Source organism: Passer montanus, unplaced genomic scaffold, assembly GCF_014805655.1.
Source record: "Passer montanus isolate IOZ18808 unplaced genomic scaffold, ASM1480565v1 scaffold86, whole genome shotgun sequence".
NCBI classification, from domain to species: Eukaryota; Metazoa; Chordata; class Aves; order Passeriformes; family Passeridae; genus Passer; species Passer montanus.
The window spans coordinates 731,141-753,129 of record NW_024373923.1 but is presented as its reverse complement, the minus strand read 5'-3'; the positions used below and the strand labels follow the sequence as shown (position 1 = coordinate 753,129).

The window sequence follows — 21,989 nt, the reverse complement described above, 5'->3', positions numbered from 1 at the left end:
AATCTTATACTCAGGAAGTTTAATGACCTGTCTAGTTTCCTGGACAGGAGGGAAATTATTGGTAGGGTTTATAGGGGCTGATTTCTGGAGTTGGTCTACTTCCATTTTTTCACCAGTGACACTGATGAAGGAAGCAGGAGTTTGCTAGTGATATTTAATACCGCAGTGTGAAGATTTAATGGCATTCTAGTGCTTTCTTGTCAGGAAGGCTTGGATGGTGTGACTGTGAAAATGGTAGCAGTCGGTGGAATGCTGTCAGCTGAAAAAAAGTGTATTTATGTTAAAGTTTTAACAAAGGAGGAAATGAGAATGAACTAGTCATGAATGAGACTCTGAAAATAAATTAAAATATGTGACTTAACTCAGGCATGATTTTTTGGAGCACGTACTGCAGAGAGGTTCTGGGGTGAGAAGCCAAACTTGCTCATGTGTTCTCTGTTTATTCGGCTGGTCTTCTGAATGGGATTGTGGTGATACTTTCTGACGTAAGAGACTATTCCAGTCCTGGGTCTTGTACTAGATTGCATAAATTATTTCCTTTTCAGAATTTATCCTCTCTTTTTTTTTTGCTGCCCTTCATATTTTTCTAAGTACCTTCTTTCCACTGTTAGTCTTTAACTTGGCAGTAAGTGAGTGCAAATGCACCTGAAATAGCTTTTTTAACCATGCCACCTTGTGGCATAATTAGTTGCCCTCATTCTAACCTTAGAACAATCAAATTCACGCTGATTTTTTTTTTTCTTATATTCTTTTTTTATTCCCCTCAGGCTTTGTAATGTTTTAATTTTGTGGTTGGAAGAAGAGAGTTTCCAGAAAGGAGATACATACATTCCCTCTTTACCAAAGCAGTATGATGCACATAGACTTGCTAAAGTCATGCAGAATCAACAGGTGGGTTGCTAATAACACTGAAAATATGAAATTTAAAGTCCTCTTCCTAAAATGAGTCTTTGAAATCAGTGAGAGAGTTGTGTTACTTAATATATATGGTCTGTAATATACATACAGCAGGTATGATACCTTCATGGCTCTAACCTTTTTCTTAAAATCCTGTGTTATCCCAAACTGCCCTCCTTTATGTTTGAAGGAGGACTCAGACGTAGATTCCTTGCATATCTTGAAGGATGCATGTCATTTCTTGAAACACAATGCTTTTTCTGTACTGCTCTGTTTCCCCTCAGGCTTTGTAATGTTTTAATTTTGTGGTTGGAAGAAGAGAGTTTCCAGAAAGGAGATACATACATTCCCTCTTTACCGAAGCAGTATGATGCACATAGACTTGCTAAAGTCATGCAGAATCAACAGGTGGGTTGCTAATAACACTGAAAACCTGAAATATAAGGTCCACTTGCTAAAATGAGTCTTTGAATTCAGTGAGAGAGTTGTGTTACTGGTCTTTAAGTCACATACAGCAGGTCTGATACCTTCATGGCTCTAACCTTTTTTCTTAAAATCCTGTGTTATCCCAAACTGCCCTCCTTTATGTTTGAAGGAGGACTCAGATGTAGATTCCTTGCATATCTTGAAGGATGCATGTCATTTCTTGAAACACAATGCTTTTTCTGTACTGCTCTGTAATTCTTTTTATGTTTTAAGTTAGTATTAGAGGATTATTTAAGTGCAGCTTTAAGTAATTAAAGACTGGAAGCCAAAACCTGCTTGTGTTGGTAGTCTGTAAAATGTCGGGTTCAAATACAAGTTAGTGAGTGTGTATTATTCTATTCTTCAGTTATTCTTCTATTATTCTATTCTTCAAGCCTAAAGACTTACTCTGCAAAGGCATTTCTTTATGCTTGCTTTGTTTTCCCTCTTCCAGTGTGTGTGACTACTGGAAATCCAGCCTGCTTTCGCCTGGCTGCAGTTAATCATGCCATGATGTTTTAGACTATTTTGGTCTCTTGTATTCCCTTTTTAGGAGTAGATTTTTAATAATCTATCTTTTCCTTTGTCTCTTATATGTTAGAAATTATACCGTGTGCCAGGTTTCGTCTCTAAGTGTCACAAATGCTTTTCAGTAGATATCTATATATGTAATAAAAATAGTTCAGTGTTTTTCTTCAGTTTAGTTTTCTTGCCCTTAATAATAAATTTCCTGTGACTTAAAACTGCAAGGTATGTATTTTATGTAGTTGCTTTAGTTCCACAGCTAATAGGATGGGTGGACAGCACATGGTGCTGACCAAAATGGGGAATGATAATTTAATTCTTTTGTGCTCCAGGATCTGTGGATGGAATATGTCAATGTGGAACTCATACACCATGAGTTTCAGGAAGCTCTGAACCTTTGGATGCAGGTTCAGCTTGAAACACATCCAACCTGTGCTTCTGCAGGGGAAACAGATTTCACCAACCCTTTGTCAGGTAAGAGATAAAAGTACTGTTCAGGAACTGCACCTTAAAGAATTTCTGGAATGCCAAAGCTCTGATTTCTTTAGGAGCTTGATGATACCTGTCAATAAAGATATTAATATGGTTTGTTTTCTGTGGGCACAATATTTTCTATGAAGGTGTCATGGTTTTCTCACTAAGATTTTCATGTGAGAGGCTAACATTGATGCTTTTTGGCTTCAAGTTTGCTGTGTCACAGAGCAGAGCTAGGGAATCATGGGTGAGCTCCATGAAAGTTCCTCTGCACAGAGTGTCCTCTGAACATTTTCCCAAAATTTAGAGAGACAGGTGAAAGCAAAGGTAAAACCTACTGTACCTGAAGACATATTGTCTCTGGGGTTTAGTTTAGTTTAGTTAGTTTGTTTGTTTTTTGTGTTGTTTTTCCCCTGTGTGTTTCCCCTGGAATTTTGGCACAGTGAAAGTGTTGTTCTAGCACAGAAGGGGTGATATCATAGCTGGTACTTTAGTTTAGTTAGTTAGTTTGTTTTTTGTGTTGTTTTTCCCCTGTGTGTTTCGCCTGGAATTTTGGCACAGTGAAAGGGTTGTTCTAGCACAGAAGGGGTGATAATCATAGCTTAATAATAATTAAGGACGTGGAGAGACTGGATTTGGGGCTGATCCAGAGAAGAAGAAGGAGTGAGGAAATAGAAGGGAGCTGGAATAGTTTCATAACTGCTTGGACAAAGAAACTGAATGGAAATCAGCAGGAGGAGGGGGCTGACCCAGATAGAGGCTGTGCTCTGAGAAGGAATTGATGCTGACAAGAGTACAGGTGAGGGTCATTTTAGGGAAAGGAAGATGAATTTTGCTTAGAATTTTGTCTGGGTGCATGTGTTAGATGAGTAAAATAAATGGAGTGACAGGAAAACTGGAAGTTAGGAGTGTTTGGGGAAAACACAGAAGCCAGTGGGTCTTTTGATCGTAATCTTTGTGTGATGGAAGAGCTAGTCATGAAAATTAGCTGTGTGAAATGAAGTTTGACAGAAATAAGAACATTAGTTGAGTGATATTTTTTAAAAGGAGAAACCTGAGAAATATCTGCCTGCAGTTAAAAATACTTCATGCATGGAAACTAATGTTTTTGTTCAGTTTCTCCTAAACTTTTCTTATTGACCAAACTTGCTTCTGCTTTTTAAAATTTTTTTTTGTAGCCAAAGTGAGGATCATGAATAATTTGAAGAAGCTTGATACTCCCAAGCCCCCTCTGCCTCTGCAGACGATGAAAGCTCCTGTGCCAGTGATTTCCTCTGCCACTCTGGTGAGCCAGAAAGACGCGATCCAGCTCATGCGCAGGGACCTGAACATCCTGCAGCAGCACGCCAAGTGAGTCATGTCTGTGCTCCTTGTGCCTCACCAGTGGGTCCAGCAGTGCCTTAAAATTATTGTGGAGTCACAGAATGGCCTGGGTTGGGAGGCACCTTAAAGCTCACCACATCTTACCCCTGCCATGGGCAGGGACACCTTCCACTGTCCCAGGTTGCTCCAAGCCCTGTCCAGCCTGTCCTGGGACACTTCCAGGGATCCAGGGGCAGCCACAGCTTCTCTGGCACCCTGGGCACCTTCACAGAGAGCAGTTTCTTCCTAAAGCTGCCCTTCACTGCAGCCTCATTTATGGTATTAGCACAAGACTGTCAGTACACTTGACTTCTGCTTCTTCTGGTCTATCGGGTTATTATTCTACTTCTTCAACTGACATAAGAGTGCACAAGTCTTACCTAATGACTGAGATTACATCAGATGGCATCTAACTTATTTTCTCATTTGCCATATTGCCTGACTAAAGCCTCCTTTTAGGCTAGATTTGTTGACAATGAATTATTTAACCCTTTTGCACTAAGGTAGTAGTTGCAATGTGAAGCACCCAAAAGAGAAGCTGATTTCTGGTTCTGGTAGCTTTGTGAATGAAAGAGACTTTCTGTTTTTAATATTCCAATTCAGATAATCCAGGTGAATTGTTTTCAAGCACAACTGGTCAATTTATAGCTGTTCTTACCTAATGTAGTCATTTAATAACAATATTATGAATCAGAACAAAAGCTTCTAAGCCCCCAAGAGGTTGTGTCTAAACAATTCCACTATCAATTTTAGCTGGGTTCTCTTTTTTCTGTTTTGTTTTGTTTATTTGAGATTTTGTTTTTGTTTTGTTTTTGGTCTGGTGGAAAATTGCATTTCCTGTAGAGATTATTCTGTTCAGTTTCCTTCCAGGTTGTCATATCAAGCAATTCAAAATAACTCACACTTACTTGAGTAGTTTTGTTCTTATGAATCTGTTTTTTTGGTTTTTTTTTTACTTTGAAGTGGTATTACTTTGAAGTTTTAGCTCAATTTCATTTAATAACCTTTTATGTTTTCCGGGAAAGTGTCATGAGTGTTTATACAGCACATTAAATTGAAATCTCCTCTCTTAAAAATTTCTCAGCGTTGCTGTTTTCAGGAAAGATTTTGGTAATTTTGTTAATAAATGCCTTTCAGAACTGCAGCTCTCTGGGAGTCTCAGCACGTTGCTCTGAACAGTGAGATCCTGGACACGGTGCCTAAGCTGTATGTCAACAGGGAGGAGCAGATCACCCTCCACCTGGAGTGCCGGGGAATTTCAAATAAAGGCTGCCAGGGAGCAGCTCAGCTCACCATCCAGGTCAGGGGCATGGCATCACCTCTGTTTGGGGGCTGGTGAACATATAGGATGAGTGTGAAATGGCTGAATTATTATAAAAGTGGTAGCATTTGACTGAATAAATCCACACACCTATTAGTGATCTGAAACATTTCATGTGTAATGCTCAAAAGAAGCAGATCAACAGCTGAAGAATAAGTCATTGCATAATTTGTTTTGCTCATGGCATCCATTCTAAACTGCTTCCCAGTGTATGGATGGGGGAATTTGCTTGCTGATAGAAATAGAAGCATGAAAATGTTTATGGAAATACTTCCATGTTGCTTAATAAATTAATTTTTTGATCCCTATAAGTTTCAGTCCCTGTGGATTAATAGCCTTAGATAAAAGACATGAATTCTATTAATGTGTGTGTGATAATTAATTAGGAGCATGACCAAGATGTGTGCTTGGGCACATTGTACTAAATCTGATGAAAGCTCTCAGGGGGGAAAGCCATCCAAATTCAGAGTTCTCTGAGTGGGCTCTGCTTTGTTTTTGGAAATAGCTGCAACATGGAAGAGTTCTAGCAAAACCATGTTTGTTCTGCAATGAATGTGTGTCTTTCTGTCATTTAGTTTGAAGGGAAGCACAAAAACGAAGCAGTGAGCCAGCAGCTTCATGCTTTGCGTAAAGAAGTGAGACAGCTGCAGGCAGAAGCCATGAAGCCACCTTCCCTGGGTGTTGTGGAAGCAGCTGTACACGTGGAGAATTTCATAACGTAGGTCGTTCAGATGCTGCCCTGGGTGGTGGTGTTTGTGATTCCATTTTAGTGTGTTAGAGGAAACACGTGGAACCTCTTTGTGTGTTTTTCGTCATGCTCGTCAGCTCGGGCCAGAAACAGAGCTGGAATTCTGAGACCTCTGTGTTTGTGACACAGTAATTCTTACTATCAGAGGGACACTCAGGTTCAGCAGGGCACACAGTATTGTGTTGTACTTCTGTTTATTGTTTTCTACTTCTTTTTATTGTTCTGTGCATTATAATAGCTCTCCTAATCCTTTAAAAGGACACTGAGATGACAAGGATGCTGTGCTAATCTTTAGGAAGTGGCAAACTTGTACCACAGCTGTCTCAGCCATAGGCTAAATTACATGATGTGAATATGACTCTCTATGGGTTTTTCTTCATTATAGTGCAGGACATAAATCTTTAACAGAGTGCTATAATTTGAAGTAGTTTTTAAATAGGTGAAACAAAATGATGCAGTGAAAGCTGGCTAGATAATTCCACTTTTTTTTTGGGGGTATGAATAAAATGGGGTCGTCCAAGGCCCTCTTCCTCACTTTTGCAGTTTATCCCAGAGGTCCACTTTAGCAACTTTATCTCAATCTTCCAGATTTCTGCTGGGATTCTCTTAGTGTAGCTGGTTTAGTATGGAGTGTAATGATTGTACAAGTAAAAGGATTTATGCACTGCTACTTTTTCATTCTCGATCATTGATCTGAAAAAATCTGTGGATGAGCTAGTTCTTTGGACTTAGGTCTGTGGAACTGTATCTTCTTCACCTGTTTTAATTCAGATTTAGTGAAGACAGGGGTTTGGTCTCAATGAAATATTTACTTGGCAGTGCACAAGAAAAGACTGATTCTGTTATAATTCTTTTATTGTTGAGCTTGTGAAATAAAATGGGGTAGTTTTTCTTGCAACACAAGGGCAGTTGAGATGCCATGAGAATATGAGAAGTACATGATTAAAGGGAGAAATAATCCATTGGATCTATGCTTTGGAAATCTTTCAGTGTTCACTTTCTGACTCTGATTATGGAGACTTTCTAAGGTTTGGGAGTATCCATTTCAGGCAGCAAAATTACATGAGCTAAATCTGTGACTTTTCAGTCTGGATATGAGAAGGAGGGATACTCAGGGAGTGTCACAAATACTCCTCTCAAGGTTATATATTGGCAAGAAACCTTTCTTTATTGTCACAGGTTATTCTCCATATGTAAATTTAATTTGCCTTTTTACTTTAATTTTTTAGGGCCCTGATAAATATCTACAAGGTGCAGCCTATGCCTGCAATCAAGAAAGTTGGAATTGGTTTGTTTTTTACATTAGTAGAATATGTGTGTGATGAAACTCAACGTAATCCTCCCACAAGACAGTTCTTCACATCCTGCATTGAGATTCTGGGCCAAGTGAGTTTATTTCTTGAATATGAAAATATTTTCTAAATTTTTAAAATTTGATTTTTGACGCTTATTCCAATTTCACTGCTGTTAATGGGGGGAGGTGGTCCCAAACAAATTCAGAAACCTTAATTTCTGAGTTTCTATCCCATTTTGTTTTCAGCTAATTGTGTAATGTGCACAGTCTTTAGGAGAGGTGAAGCTTGTATTTAAGCAAAATAAAAACTTGCTCTGATGTGCCTCTGCTTAGTGTTAATAAATTGTCATTGTGTTAGTTAAATGCTGGAGTTTTGGGCAGGTAACTAAGGTTTGGATACTTTCAGTTCATAAAAGTGTGTTTCAGCATAGACTTTGCTTTTACCTGTCCCTTTCTGGTTGAATGCACATCTTGTCAATCTCTGTATTTAGACAAAAGTGTGTTTCAGCATAGACTTTGCTTTTACCTGTCCCTTTCTGGTTGATGCACATCTTGTCAGCCTCTGTATTTAGATACCTTTCTTCCACAGCCTTGCAGTGTTCTCTGTGTAGTGAGTTATATCAGAGCTTTGCTGGTGGAGAAGGCAAGTCCTTGGTGGTGGTGGTAATGTTTGCTCTGTTTGTGCTCTGAGAAAATCATTAGCCTCTGCTTTGGGTCCAGATACTTACTTTTATCTTAGATACAGGTTATTTCAGTGTGCAGCTGTCCTTGAACACCTCTAAGAGTTGAAATACTGAGAAGTTCTTAACAGATGTAATTCTATTAAATTTTTCCTATTATCAAGCAGGGCTGGTGAAATCAGGATTCATTTTCTTAAGCTATTCCATCAGAAAAAATGGTAATTCTGGGTATATTTAGACAACACATGTTATCACAAATACCAGTCTAAAGTGAGCTAGGAAGACATATTTGTTTTGTGTTATATCTTGTGGAATAACAGCATTTAGTTGGTATTAATCTTATAATCTCAGTCTCTTGTTTTTGAGAAAAACTTCCTTTTTTATAAAAGAACCAAAACTGTGGGTATCTCAACAACAAGCTTAAGAGGTATATTTTCCAGTTGAGTGATATTTGGCTGGTTTTTTTTCCACCATTCCGACATTTCTCAGGTGTTCATCAGTGGGACCAAATCAGAGTGCAAGCGTCTGCTCCAGACCATCCTGCAGAATCGGAGGCTCTGTACTCTCCTTTCTCCTTACTTCACTCCTGTAGCCTCTCCCAGTGAATTTGTGACTTTATATGAGAAAGTCGTGGCCTTTCTGAGTGAGGATAACAGCGACGTTGTCTTCATGCTGCTGACAAAGGTGAGGTCTGGTCTGTGGTTGTTCTTTGCCTAAAGACCATGTCCTTAAGCTAGAGGAAAGAGGTGCAAATCTGGTGCTTTAAAATAGCAGGTTACGTAGAGCTGTGTTGGTAGTACTGAATGGTAAGTGTTACATTTAAGCTGGAGGGGCTGGAGTCACAAGGAAATAGCTTAAGTAGCCCTTTCTAGCCTAGATAGAATCAGTATGTGCTTCCCAGGGCTTACTGCTGAAATTAAAACCATCTCTTGATGACTTCTTCTGCTTGGTATCTCTGCAAAGACATTCATTACAATAGCCAGTGAATGCCAGGTATCTAACAGTCAAACCAAAATTTGGGACAGTGTCTGCATTTTCCAGCTCTGTTTGGTACCCATGTCCTTCCTGCCTGTCCTAAAACAGAGTAAGGTAAACCAAGATGTGATTTGCACATCTCCTGTTACTCATGATACTGCCAGTGGAGAAATTAGTGTAACACTTGGCCTTTGATGCTGCTCTGGTTCTCCTCTTCAGTTACAGGGAGACTGCTGGGAGCAGCAGGCAGTCTGTCCTGGGCAGGACTCTGAGCTGTCCATGGTGGCAGTATTGTCCCTGCTCACCAAGGTCCGAGCAGGTGATAAAGGGCTACAAAGGCTTTGCTCCTCTTCCTGAAAATGTATGGACTGTGGGCATCAGTCCAGTTTAATGCTTGTGTGGAAACTCAGACTCATCTTTATGAACCTGAACCCCTCAGCCAAGGGCCGTTTCATAGATCTTAGAGACTTTTGCAGTATGCTAAATCAATAGCCTTTGGAGAGTGAGGTTTGGAGTTGGGGCCAACAAGATGCAAATTCATGAGGTTTTTCTTAGATACATAAAAATGTCATGATTTAACTTCCCTGGTGACTTCTCCCTCCTCCCAAAGCTGTTGTGTCTGTTGAATCTCCTGCTCACAAATGCTCCCTGTGCTCTGTTGTAGTTTGACCTGACGCAGTGGCTGAGCGTGGCCAAGCCGCCCCTCTCGGAGCGCACCCAGCTCCTGGAGTCCATTCACTTGGCTCTCAATGCATGTGGCCTGGAACCTGAAGAAGATATTTTGATGCCATTTAATATCTTCTGCAAGCACTGGACTAACCTTCTCCAGTATCAGTTCCCTGACCACTACAGTGATTTCTTAAGGTTGTTTGTGCAAAGTGAGTGTCTGAGGTGATGCATCCTGAGGCTTTGTGCAGAGCCCTTCTGGCTTAAAAATATGAACCCTGTGCAGCAGAGTTAAACTGCAGAACGATTTACACTTCCTTAGGTTTCTGCCTTGGGTGTTTTTATGTGCCTTGCTATGTGATGTGGTTTTTTCAGACATATTGTAGCTTTTCTGTGGGTCAAGGCACACACATCAGTGGCAACAGATTTTCAGCCCATGTAACAGGAGAAGGATGGAGCTTCTGTTTATGGAAGCACCTCTTAGTGACGGTTATGCCATGGTCTGTAATGCAGAACCCTTGTTTTTGATTACCCTTCAGTATCGGTGGAGAGCTGGAATTATGAAGATGTGTTAACTGATGCTGAAATTTGCTGAAAATGTCCTGGTTGACATTTGATGCCACCCATATTCTGATGTGCCCCTCAAATGAGAACAAAAGTGCTTCTCTTTGTCAAACCATACCTGCTGAGAGAGCAGCTGTCTCTCAGTGTGTGTTTGCAGTCAGGAGTGTACAAAGTGCCTGGGAAGCTGTCTAAGAAGAGAAACATGTAGGTGCCAAAAGGAGATGTTGAGTTGATTATATTTGCAAACTAGAGATGATCTTTCACCCTTAAACTTGGGGCTTTTAAACTCCTACTTCACTTAATTTGACATGAAGTGGGGAGCTCTAATTTCAGCCTTGTTTGACTTGTTTGGAGAAAGGGACTGACATCTTTCTGGTTTTCACAAATGCATTCCCTTCTTCTTCCTAAGGCTCATCAGAGCAACTTCTAAGCCCTGACTGTTGGAAGGCATCACTTCAGGCTTTGGGGTGTGATTCATCAGTGACTGAGCAGGGCAGTTTCAAGAAAAGTGATTCTGCTGAAGGTCCTGTGGTGAGGGATGCTGCAAAAACTCTGCTCTCCATAGAACAGGTGGGTGCCTCTTGGGTTCGTTTTTCAGAGGAAACAGATGCTCTCCAGTGACAGATAACACTGCTGTGCAGCCCTTCTGCAGCTGATTCATAGCCTCCTTCTTTTTACAGGTCAGGGAGACAATAGAATGGCTTTCTACATCCTTCTGCAAACTCCGACTGGCCTCGGTGGACTTCAGGACTTTTGGCCTGTTTTCAAAATGGACTCCTTATGTGCCTGCAGTGAACACATTCCTGCAGTATCTCATTAAACGACTAATTGACACTGAGGTTGCTAATTTAGCCCAGGAGCCTGTTGGCAGCAGCAGAATTTTAGCAGGTAATGTCTCTGAAAAGCAAATTACTTAAGAACAGACACCTGATTTCTCCAGTTCACTCTGTTAAGGGCCATTTAAATATACAACAAAATCTTCTTACTTTGCATTTGTGCAATAATGATAATATTAAAATACGGATGGGAAATGTTGTGGCTACTTCATGGCCATGTAGGACTTTATGCTTTGTAATATGAAAGGAAACTTTTTTGATATTTGAGCTTGCCTCAAAATTATTTTATGAGGCGATTGTACTTTCTTAAGAAAAATGGAGTCTTTTGCTCTGAGCAAAGGTTTGGAAGGAGACACTACTGAACTTTATCATGCATGATTTAAATCTGGAAAAAGTCAGCTTTTACTTTTTTTTAAAACTAATTTAAATTTAAATATTAATTAACACATTTTAATACGTGCAGGTTTAAAGTGTGAATTGTTATTGCCCCCACAATCTCTGGTGTGTTATTAAAAGTGTATTAATAAAACATCTTAACAATGCAAAATGCTTATGATGGTTGTTAAAACAACCCTATTGTTAACTTAAGCTATTATTAAGCATATTGTATTTTAAATTTTTATTTGATCAGAAAGGGCTGATTGAATGGGTGGATTCAATGATCTTAGAGATCTTTTCCAGTCTTGATTATTCTATAATTCTGTGAATGTTAGAATGAGAAACAGATATTATGTGCACATTGAGAAAAGTGTAATATGTTCTCTGTTTTTGATTTGAAGGAAAAAAGCAACTTTGTTTTGTTTCCTTTTAGCATTGCAGTCCTTGTACTCAGTCATTGCTGGACTCTTTAAACCATGGATACTGGTCCTGGAGAAAGAAGATGCAAGGTATATATTGCATTTTAAAATTAAATGAATTTTTGCTAAAATAGAGACTTTAGTCCTGTAAGAATGGTTTTCATTATTACCTGTTTTTTAATAATTTGTGACTGTCTTGCCTTCCATTTAAATAGCTCTCACTTTGTAATTTCCTTAATAATTACAGAACTAATTCATGACCTACATCAAATTTTCCAAGGTTTGGATAGAATAATTATTTTAGATATGAGAAAGATCTTGTAATAATGTGAGCAAGGCTTGATTATTTGAAGGGTTCACTCAGTTTTAAAAACACTGAAACTTGAATTCCAGATTCCCATTTTTTTAGCCTCCATAATATCTATAATACCTGTTTAAAAGAAAACAAAAAAGCAAAACAAATACAACCCCAAACGCCAGTGGTATACATAAAGAAACTTCAGGCTAAATGAATGTTGTGATGATCTGTTGCCTTGTGTACCTCTGTCTTCACATGAAAAGTTACTTATGTTACTACACATTCAAGTTTTGCTTGCTTTCAAAATTGAAAACTTTTGGAGTTGTGAGTGCAGCCTTCAGCACTGAAGTTAGAAGGTAGTTTGCATTTGGTGAATTATATCATTGAAAAGCTCTGTTGTTTCAACTCTGTTATGAAATATCAAACAAACAAGTTATTTCTGCTTACTCAGTGGATCTTCAGTGGCATAGTGAGCTATGCAGCTCTTCTAAGGAAGAAGAGGAGAGTCCCAAAAAGCTGAAATTGGAGAACTGCTGATACCTGTACTTCACTGCTCTAGAGTATTTAAATTGCAAATATTTTTGCTCAGGTAACTGAACACTGAAATTTGTGTTATGATTCTTTTCAGTAGCCAGCCCTGCTACCCTTGGCTGGAGAGTGACACTCCTGTAGCCTCCACCATGGTCTGTCTGTTTGCAGATTGCATCAAGCTTTTGCATGAGAGCTTCAAAGGTGAGCATGAAAGCCTAAGCCTTCCCACTTGTTGATTTGGAGGAAAAAAATACTGAAGATTAGTGTGCATTTTTTTCTTTGAGTGTCTTTTAGTGTAACTTACAAGTTTTTAATCTTCAAAAATAGACTTTCTTCTGTAATCAAGTTTTATTTAATTTTTTTCTGTTGTTAATTCAGCCATTTTCTTTGATTCTAGAAAAGCTGTTGCCAAGCCACCATGGGGCTCTCTGGTTACACCTAATGCATTACTGTGAGTGTTGCACAGCCCCCAAAATGCCAGAGTTTATTCTCTATGCTTTCCACACTGAGTTCAGAAGGCTTCCATGGAAGGAAATGCATCCAGACCAGATGCTTATGGAAGAGTTCTTTAAGGTGAGTTTGTGGCATCTGTTGAATTAAGTTCATGGTCAGTGCTGCCCTTGAAAATAGCTGGAGAGCAGGAGGCAGTTCTATTAGAAAGCAGGCTTTCTAATACAAAAACATTTGGTTTTAGCATTCACAGCTGCTCAGCTTGAGATGGATTTTTGTGACGGAGTACTTTTGAGTCTTAGACAAAGTTGTGGATAGTTGTACAGCTCCCTCTTTGTTGATCTGCTGGAGTGTCTCCTTTTTTGTTTATGTGTTTAATATTTTTAGTTAGATTTAGTATATTTTGCTATTGCCATGTTTTTCTAACTTCCAAGTCGTCTGAGACAAGGTAAAGCTGCAAGATGGGGAACAAAATGATGGAGAAAAGACATTTGTCTGCTCCTCTGCTGACCTAAAGTGCTACTGTAGATTTACAGTTGGCTAAGGAACTGAAAAAACATAAAAGTACTTATGTCTTGCATCATTTTATGCATGTCTGTTTCTCCTTCCTAGATTGAAAGAGGCAGCCCCAAGAGTTGTTTCTTGTTCTTGGGTTATGTTTTATGTGAAGTAAACTGGGTCAGTGTCCTCTCTGATGCCTGGAATCCCAACCCTCACCCTCAGACTCACAGCATGATTGTCTGTTTGCTGTACATGATGGTTCTGCTGGCAAAGGAGGAGCAGCTTATAGGCGAAGAGGTAATTTTTGTGGTGGTTCATACCCTTTTCTTAAAAGAAAAATAATCCTTTACTAGAAAGGGCATAAGATGTTGTGACTAAATCCAGTTCATTGCTTCTGGAGAACTCTTCAGAGGGTCTTGATCATCTTGAAAAGTCCCATTTCACATCTGTCAGCTTTCTACCACTTGCAGAATCTGCTGCTCTCCATTTCCTCTGAGGCATTACAAGGTGCTGCACCAAGATGTCACTGGCGGCCTTTGACCATGATTGTATTTCAGTTTAGGAAAATTACCAGCGTTCGTGTGCTTTGACCTGAATGTGTTTGCTTATCAGAAGCTTCTCAAGCTTCAGAAGATAGCTGTTTGCACACAGTGTGAGTCAGCCTCAGGAATTCCCACCTTCCCTCCAGCAGTCTGTTAAACTGACCCACTGTCAGGAGGTTTTTGCCTCCCAGAGCACTCCTGTGACACCTTGATCTAAATCTCAAACTTTCTCAACCCTGTGTTCCAGGGCACGAGCAACCTGAGGAGTACTTTTTGTACCAGTGTCACATTCCTGTAGAAGTAGTGTAATTTGGGTTGGTTCTGGATTGTCCCCACAATTTCAGTATTTGTTCATTCTAAAACCTGTAGAAACATAGAATAGAATATGGAATATCCTTAGCTGGAAGTAATCATCCAGTCCAGCCCCTGGCCCTGCATAGACAACCCAACAATCCCATCCTGTGCATCCCTGGCAGTGCTGTCCAAGTATTCCTGGAGCTGTGGCAGCCTCGGGGCCATGCCCTTTCCCTGAGGAGCCTGGGCAGTGCCAGCACCCTCTGGAGAAGAGCTTTTCCCTGATACTCAGTCTAAACTTCTAACAAAGTTCCATACCAGCTGGTGTTTCTCTGTGGGGGCTCTTTTTCACTGCAGTTGTTTAAGAATAGATGGGAACTGCTCATAGACAGGGAGACTTTTACATCTGCTGACTTGCACTGCCTGTGTGAGCTGTGGGGCTGCTGTGCTGTTCAGGGTGGTATTTATGAGAATAACAGCATGAGGAGTCCCCAGGTTGGTGGATGACTCAATAAATGGAAAATGGGGGACACAGTTTCTCCTGTGAACTTGCATTAATGTATTTTCAAAAATAATAGATTAACGCCTCTTTTTAACATGTACTGAAGTGACTTTAACTTGATGGGTCTCCATTTATTTCTAGCTGTCTTTACGGGTTTACATGTCAAATCTTAACATTTTTCACTGACTTTAGTTGTGCTGCTGCAACAGTCTGAATACAGTTCTTCAAGTGTTGGAGATGAAGTACATGTGTTAGCTTACTGCTTGAATAAGGAATTGCTTTTCAGACAGACTCCCTAAGGTCATCTGTTTCTGTGGGTTTTCAGCTCCATCTCCTTCAAATTCTCTAAAGCCAGAGCTTCCTTCCAATATTGAGTACTGTGAGTATGAATTGAAAACTGCAAAGAAGGTGAAGCTTAAACTATTGTCTTTAAATCTGCAGGAATCTCCACTCATAAATCTTCTTGGACAGACCACCTCCCTTCCTTGGCAGCTTGTGGGCATTTCATCCTATGAAAGCATCATCAGCTACTGCAACAGTCACTACCCTCCCTCTGTTATCCTTGCTAAGGATGCTGGAGCTGAACTGATTGTGAAGCTCCTGAAAATCTCAGCAGGCTTTGGGGCATCTTCAGATAGTCACATCCACCTTGTGAGTTGAACTAGTTTTGAAGCATCTCCTTGCTGTTCTTGGCTTTTGTGAAATTCTGCTTGTTTATATTACAGAATATGGAAAGACTTCTAGGTGTGATTTTTCTCTTTTTAAATTTTTTTGTCCCTAATTGATTTTAATTTTGTTTGACAGGATGCAACGCTGAAGTGCCGAGTGTACATTCGCCAGGTGGTTCAGTTCCTCAGCACCTTAGAACAAAGTGGAAAGATAACCCTTGCAGTTTTGGAACAAGAAATGGCCAAGTTGCTAGATGATGTAGTCATCTTTAATCCCCCAGGTTTGTGTTGAGGAAATGGCAAATTACTTGAAATCTGTCAAAATCCTTTATTCCATGGAATGGATTGGTGAACATCTGTGACGATTTAATTATTTGCATTACTGTCACCTCTCCCTTATGGGCAGCAGGGCATGGTGCTTTGGTCATGGATACATAGGTGGTGTATTAGCACAAAGCAAAAATATGCATCTTGCCCTATAGAGCTGTCAGGAGTGACAGAACCAACATTAAAAACAGGGGTTAAGTTTGTGAGTAAAACTGGCTGACATATAGAAGCTTGAGTGATTAGTTTCTTTGTCATCTGGTGGTTTGGCGTTTTTTAAAAATTTTTATTTTACTTCTCATTTACCTCTTTTTTAAAGGGAAGAGTGGCACAAATCCATTCTCCTGGTCCTGAGGGATTAGGAGCAATGGGTACAAACTGAAAGTGGGGAAGATTGTTAGGTATTAGGAAGAAATTGTTACTGTGAGGGTGGTGGTACACTGGCACAGGTTGCGCAGGAAGTTGGGGATGCCTCAACCTTGGCAGTGCTTCAGGCCACACTGGGTAAGGCCTAGAGCAACCTGATCTAGTGGAAGTGGGACTTTAAATATCATCTATGTTCCAACCCTCCTCTATGGCAGGAGGGTTGGAACCTAGATGATATTTAAGGTCCCTTCCAACCCTTAATATTCTATGATTCTGTGACTCAGAAATGGTTCCAAATTGTAAAACCAGGAAAACTTGACAGTGCTGAAGTAGAAGAGGTATACTGATGTGCCATAGTGATATAACACATCCAGACATCCAGGATTGTGTGTTGAGATCATTTAGGTCTCATTTTTAGTACTAGTACCATCTTGAGGGTACCTCTGTCACTCTGTGAGTTCAGGTGAAATCCGTGTCTCACTGTACGCCACAGAAATTGTTGGGAGGGGTCATGTCTCTTCCTGCCCATGGCTGTGTAATGAGGAAGAGTTTTTCCCCAGTGGTGAAGCTGAATCTGGGTTCCAGTGTCTTTCCCTGAAAGGGCTCTCTGATTCCTGCCTCGCAGACATGGATCTGCAGACGCGTCACCTGGCCCTCAGCAGCCTGTTCACGGAGACGCTGATGATGCTGAACAACTCCAGCATCACCACGGCCGAGTCCCTGCGGGGCAGCCTGCGCAGGTGGATCGACAGCAGGGTGCAGGGGCTGCTGGCCATGCCCCTCCTCACGGCTGCCTGCCACAGCCTGGCCTCCGTGCGCCACATGGCCGAGACCACCGAGGCCTGCATCACCTCCTACTTCAGCAAAGGTACCAGCCTGTGTCTGTCCCACAGCTCCTGGGCACTCTGGGATTGTGGGATTTGTAGAGAGTTCTCTCATAGTGTGTGGGCCTGCTGTGTATGCAAACTTTGTGACAAGAAATGCTGACTTAGAGATGCCGTGGAATAGGACAGACATTGCTGAGAGAGAAAGAGCAAGAAACAAGTTTCGAAGGATGGCCTTGCAAATAGGACTGGATACTTTGGAGAAATAGAGCTATGAAAGATGCATTGTAGTAGAGCCCACGAGGGGTAATTTTAGATGACTGGCTTTAAGGCATCTACAGCATCGTGTGGCAAAAAGTGAGAGGCCAAGAAACACTTATTGTAATTAGAAAATTGTTGGCTTCTGATTGTGACAGCACAAATTATAATATCTGTATTGTCTCACCCTTCACATGAGACTGAAAATGGAATAAAAGTTTTTAAAATGCCTCTCAGTTTCCCCATCTCTGGGTCAGAAAAGGGCTAAATCTGATATGGGATGCCACTGAGCACAAATTTTCTGGAATTATGGACTGGTTTGGCTTGGAAGGGTCATTAAAGATCACCTTGTTCCAGCCTCTTTGCCACAGGGAATTGGCTTCACACTGTTGCAAGGGTAGATGCAGTATCAGAGACAAGTACTTCCCTTTCAGGATTGGGAGGCCCTGGCACAGGTTTCCCAGAGAAGCTATGGCTTCATCCCTGAAGTGTCCAAGATCAGGCTGGATGGGGTTTGTAGCAACCTGGGGTAGTGGAAAGCATCCCTGCCTGTGGAAGGAGATAGTATAAGATGGTCTTCTATGTTCCTTCTAACCCAAACCATTCTGGGATTTTGTGACTGTGGTTTGGGTCTTACAGCTGCCCTAATTGTGTGTTTTCCTAATATCCATACCTGTCTCTGTGAAAAGTGATTTGTTCTTGTAGTGTTGCCATTTTTCCAGATAAAGTGGTTTTGTAAAAAAATCACCCCAGGAGAACTGAAGACATTTTTTTCCCCTTCTCTGGTGTTCTGTAAGCTAATTTAAGAAAAAAACACTCCAGTTTGGTAAAACTCTGAAAGTGTGGTGTTCATGATTTTTTTTTCCTTTACTTCTTCGTTCTGTTTACGTAATCCTTGTGGAACTACATTTTTGTTTCTTTCACTGTGTGGAAGATTTCAGTACACCTGAGGGAAATACTTCTAATTCCATTGCAAAAAGGTTCAAATTTTAGTCCTGGCTGAATGCTGGGAAAATACCTCACTTTGACCTCAAGGAGGTGTCCTTTGATAATGGAATTCCTCTGTTCTCTCCATCAGAACTGCATGACATGCTGATTACCTGAAAAACAGCTTAACCAACCCAGATTCTCTTAACTAGTAGTCCTGGTTTTTAGGTTTTATCAAGTGCTGCTTTCTCACATGCTTTCTGTTCTATCCTTCTTTCTTCAAAGATTCCCCTCACCACCAGGAGTTAGGCTGGGGCCCTATACTTGCTTCCCTCCAAGTTCCTGAGCTAACCATGGAAGAATTCCTGCAGGAGTGCCTGTCTTTAGGAAGTTACTTGACACTCTATGTCTACCTGCTGCAATGCCTGAACACTGACCAAACCCTTGCCAATGAAATGAAAATTCTGCTGACCATCAGCAAATGGCTGGAGCAAGTGTACCCCAGGTATGAAACTTGGAGATTCTGAATGTGCCTGGACTTTTGGATTATTATTATTGTTATTTAGATTAAAGTTTATTTAGGGTTGTATAGCTGGTATAATTAGGTAGCCCTGGTTAATTAAGTTAATTTCAACAGAATGCTGGATGAAATTGCCTGTCTTTCTATATCTGCTAATACAGGGTCTGCCCACCTGCAGTGCCAACTGAAAGTAGTTGTGGTAGTTAAATGGAAGAAGGAATTTAATCTGCTAGAAAATTAGTGAGCTTCAGTCATTTTTCAGTCAGATGAGCTTGGTTTCAATGACAGCCAGGATTTGTGCTCAGATAAAATGACTCAAGGCAAACCCTGAATGATTCTGGGTTACACTTCCCAGCGTGTCCACAAGGTGGGATGAGTTATGTGCTGAATATTCAGTCTGGCACTCTGAGAGACCTGGTGTTGGAACCTGCTGGATGGGGACTGTGCAGCAGCTCTGAACCAAACCTGGAGCCAGTGCATGACAGGATGCTCAGGGTTAGCAGCCTCTTAGATATCCTAGATAAGTGGGTTCTGAGGGGAAAGGATGCATAGCTTTGGGGTAAAAATGAAAATATTTAATGCATGTAGCAATGGTAATTAGAGTTGCTCCTGATATTGCCAGGATTTAGCAAACCTGATTATTGTTTTCCCATGTTAATGTTCATATTTTCTGTAAAAGAACAATTTGGAAAAATGTATGTTCCCACTGTTTCTTGAAATACAAAAAAAAATACTTTCACCATAGTAGGTACTGTAGTAATTTCATTGCCAAGGCATGAAGGAGACAGCAAAGCCACCACATAAAGCAGACTAAACCTTGCTCTAAACATCAGATCTGAGATTGCCTGTGATGGGAAACGACTGGGAGGAGTAATGTGAGGGTAGTCTGATGCTTGAGAAAACTCATGATGGTGCTTTATGTGGAAAATCTGAGGTTGTTAACTTAAACTGCCAGCTGTTTGGGGAAAGATTAAAAATAGCATAGGGGGAACTGCACTTTGGGCTCTACTCAACAAAAAGCTTCAATGTTTCCTTTTCTCAAGGATCATACTAAACATCTAAGTTGTTGTGGTAACAACATCCAGTGCTTCCTAAAGCGTTTTATTGGTAAGTAAAGAAAGAACAAACTAGTAGAGATACAGCTTCATTCGTTTTGTGCCAAGTCTTAGGCAAGTTTAAATCCACTTACGACTGCAGTATCATTTATTTCCAGTTGTAAAGCTTAAAAGGAAGCACTGTTCTTTGTCCAGGCCCTTAAAACCTGCTAGCTGGTGGATCAAATCCATAACAGTAGCAGTCACAGCAGTATAATTACTGGTGGGGTAGTACAGTTATGCTATCCTCATGTGATAAAATTAGCTGTTATTAATTAACAAGCTGAATTCTTCATGGACCTAATGAGGAGGGGAATAAACTTCTTAACCTATACTCTGACTCTTAAATTTTTATTTTCTCTTACGTTTTTCTTTAAATTTTGCCTAAAGCTCAGCAAAGGAAGAGGCAAAGCTGTTTCTCTGGTGGCATAAAGCCATGCAGCTGTCCTTGGTGCAGCTGGAGCAAGATGACCCCGTTCTGGTTGAATCTGTCATCAGGACCCTGCTGTCCATCCAGGCCCGGCAGAGCCAGCTGGCTGAAGAGAGACTCACTTCTGGAATACTTGGTGCTATTGGGTTGGGCAGGAGGTCTCCTTTGTCACCCAGGTGAGGGCTGGAGCTGTGGTGGATTAATTGGTTTGAGGCATGGTATTTAAAAACCTGCAGTCTGGGTCCAGCATGCCCAGTCTGGGTCCAGTGCAGAGTTAAAAGGGGATCAGAATCCACATTTCCCCCAGATCTGTAATGTTCTTGGGTCTGTCACAGAAACAGCACAGTGAGTGTGTTAAGCAGCTTAAGAAGCAAGTATGAACCTCTGCAAAGGTTGTGGTGGGAAAGGAAAGAAAATGCAGTTCTAAATCTGACTTAATGCCCCCCTCAAGCAAAGTTTGTGTGTTAGAGGAAGGTACTTCCACCTGATCTATAGAAAACTAATTCAGTTCATTCCCAAGATTTTGTATTAAAACAGACACATTGGAATTTCTGTCCTAACCTTGAGGTATTGGAAATGTTAAGAGATGTGCAAAGGAGCGTTGTGATTCACTCTACTTTCTAAACAGAGACACCAAGTTTGATTGTTAGCTGTCAAAATCAAGTTCACTCTGGAAAGAATACTGAGGGAAAACCCCATAAATGTTTCTGGAACAGCAATTCAACGCTGCACCTAAGCATAACTTCATGTTTTTAAAGACCTTCTGGGATGCATTGCTGTTCAAATTGCCCTGAATTCTTGGTGTCTTTCAACTCGTCCCTTGATTTGGGTGATAGTAATGTTTTACATTCTGTCACCTGAGGAGTATTTCAGCTAGGCTTGAAACAGATGCAGTGTTTCCTGTAAAGGTATTACTTCATCTCCTAGTATGTGTTGTGTCCTATTGTGTGTATACCCAGAGAAGCTGGGATCACTTTCCACCCCTGGAAGTGTTAAAGGCCAGGTTGGACAGGGCATGGAGCCGCTGGTCTTGTGGAAGGGGGTGGAACAAGACAAGCTTTAAGGTCCCTTCCAACCCAAACCATTCTGGGATTCTGTGAGACTGAAGTGGTTTCTGATGCATTGGAATAGCTCCTCTCTTAGTTCCTCATGCAAGAGATGCCCCAGGGGTAGCTCCTACAATTTGTCTGCTGCTGAGGCTGGCAGATCTGGTGTCACCCTGCCCCTCGGTGCTCTCCCGTGCAGGTTCCGCGTGGTTGCCCGCAGTTTCTCCGCCTTCCTCCTGGTGCAGATCCCTGCGGAGACCCAGGTGCGCCTCAAGGCCGGCTCGGAGCCCAGGCTGTCTCAGAAGGCTCAGCAGGTGAGGTGTGCCCATCTCTGGCTGCTTGACGTGCCCCTCTCTGCGTGCTTGTTTAGCTTTTGTTGTGAATTTTGTAAGAGTCATTGCAAGTATTTCTTCAAGGTGAATCCTGCTTTCACCTTGTTGCTCCACTTCGGCAGCAGGACTGTGTGTTTGACTCTGTCCTAAAGGTGATCCTGGGTAAAACTTTATATGGTGCTCTGTGTTAATATGAAGAATTCATTATTTTTCAAAAATTCATTTTTGAATCTTACACATTTAAAAGGGGCAGATGAACTTATGTCTGTAAAGCCCGACTCAGAGAGTTTGGAGCATAGCAGGTAGAAGGAATTTAAAGCAAACAGGAAAAAACAGTGCTGCTGTGGTTTGCATTGCTTTTCAGTGATAAAAGCAAGGCTACACTCACGCTGACATTTGTTTATGTGAGGTCAGGGCTTAAAAGGCCTGTGACAAATAAACACTCCCCCTTTAGCATGTGCACTGACCATGGTGTTCT

The 21,989-nt window shown here is 41.0% G+C and overlaps 1 protein-coding gene across 1 annotated transcript in view; it reads left to right on the top strand.

Annotated features, from left to right (window-relative positions):
• Positions 1-21,989, top strand: part of EPG5 (ectopic P-granules autophagy protein 5 homolog) — a gene marked incomplete at its 5' end in the record, with an annotated part of 54,789 nt that overhangs the window by 30,300 nt on the left and 2,500 nt on the right. The window contains 20 exons of the mRNA XM_039733350.1: positions 768-891; positions 2,220-2,361; positions 3,540-3,711; positions 4,861-5,023; positions 5,620-5,762; positions 7,022-7,178; positions 8,256-8,450; positions 9,406-9,619; positions 10,381-10,541; positions 10,652-10,859; positions 11,619-11,694; positions 12,531-12,634; positions 12,831-13,006; positions 13,496-13,681; positions 15,164-15,373; positions 15,527-15,671; positions 16,706-16,948; positions 18,375-18,594; positions 20,094-20,309; positions 21,379-21,493. Of these exons, the coding sequence (XP_039589284.1) occupies positions 768-891; positions 2,220-2,361; positions 3,540-3,711; positions 4,861-5,023; positions 5,620-5,762; positions 7,022-7,178; positions 8,256-8,450; positions 9,406-9,619; positions 10,381-10,541; positions 10,652-10,859; positions 11,619-11,694; positions 12,531-12,634; positions 12,831-13,006; positions 13,496-13,681; positions 15,164-15,373; positions 15,527-15,671; positions 16,706-16,948; positions 18,375-18,594; positions 20,094-20,309; positions 21,379-21,493 (3,370 nt within the window). The remainder of the gene's footprint in view (positions 1-767; positions 892-2,219; positions 2,362-3,539; positions 3,712-4,860; positions 5,024-5,619; positions 5,763-7,021; positions 7,179-8,255; positions 8,451-9,405; positions 9,620-10,380; positions 10,542-10,651; positions 10,860-11,618; positions 11,695-12,530; positions 12,635-12,830; positions 13,007-13,495; positions 13,682-15,163; positions 15,374-15,526; positions 15,672-16,705; positions 16,949-18,374; positions 18,595-20,093; positions 20,310-21,378; positions 21,494-21,989) is intronic.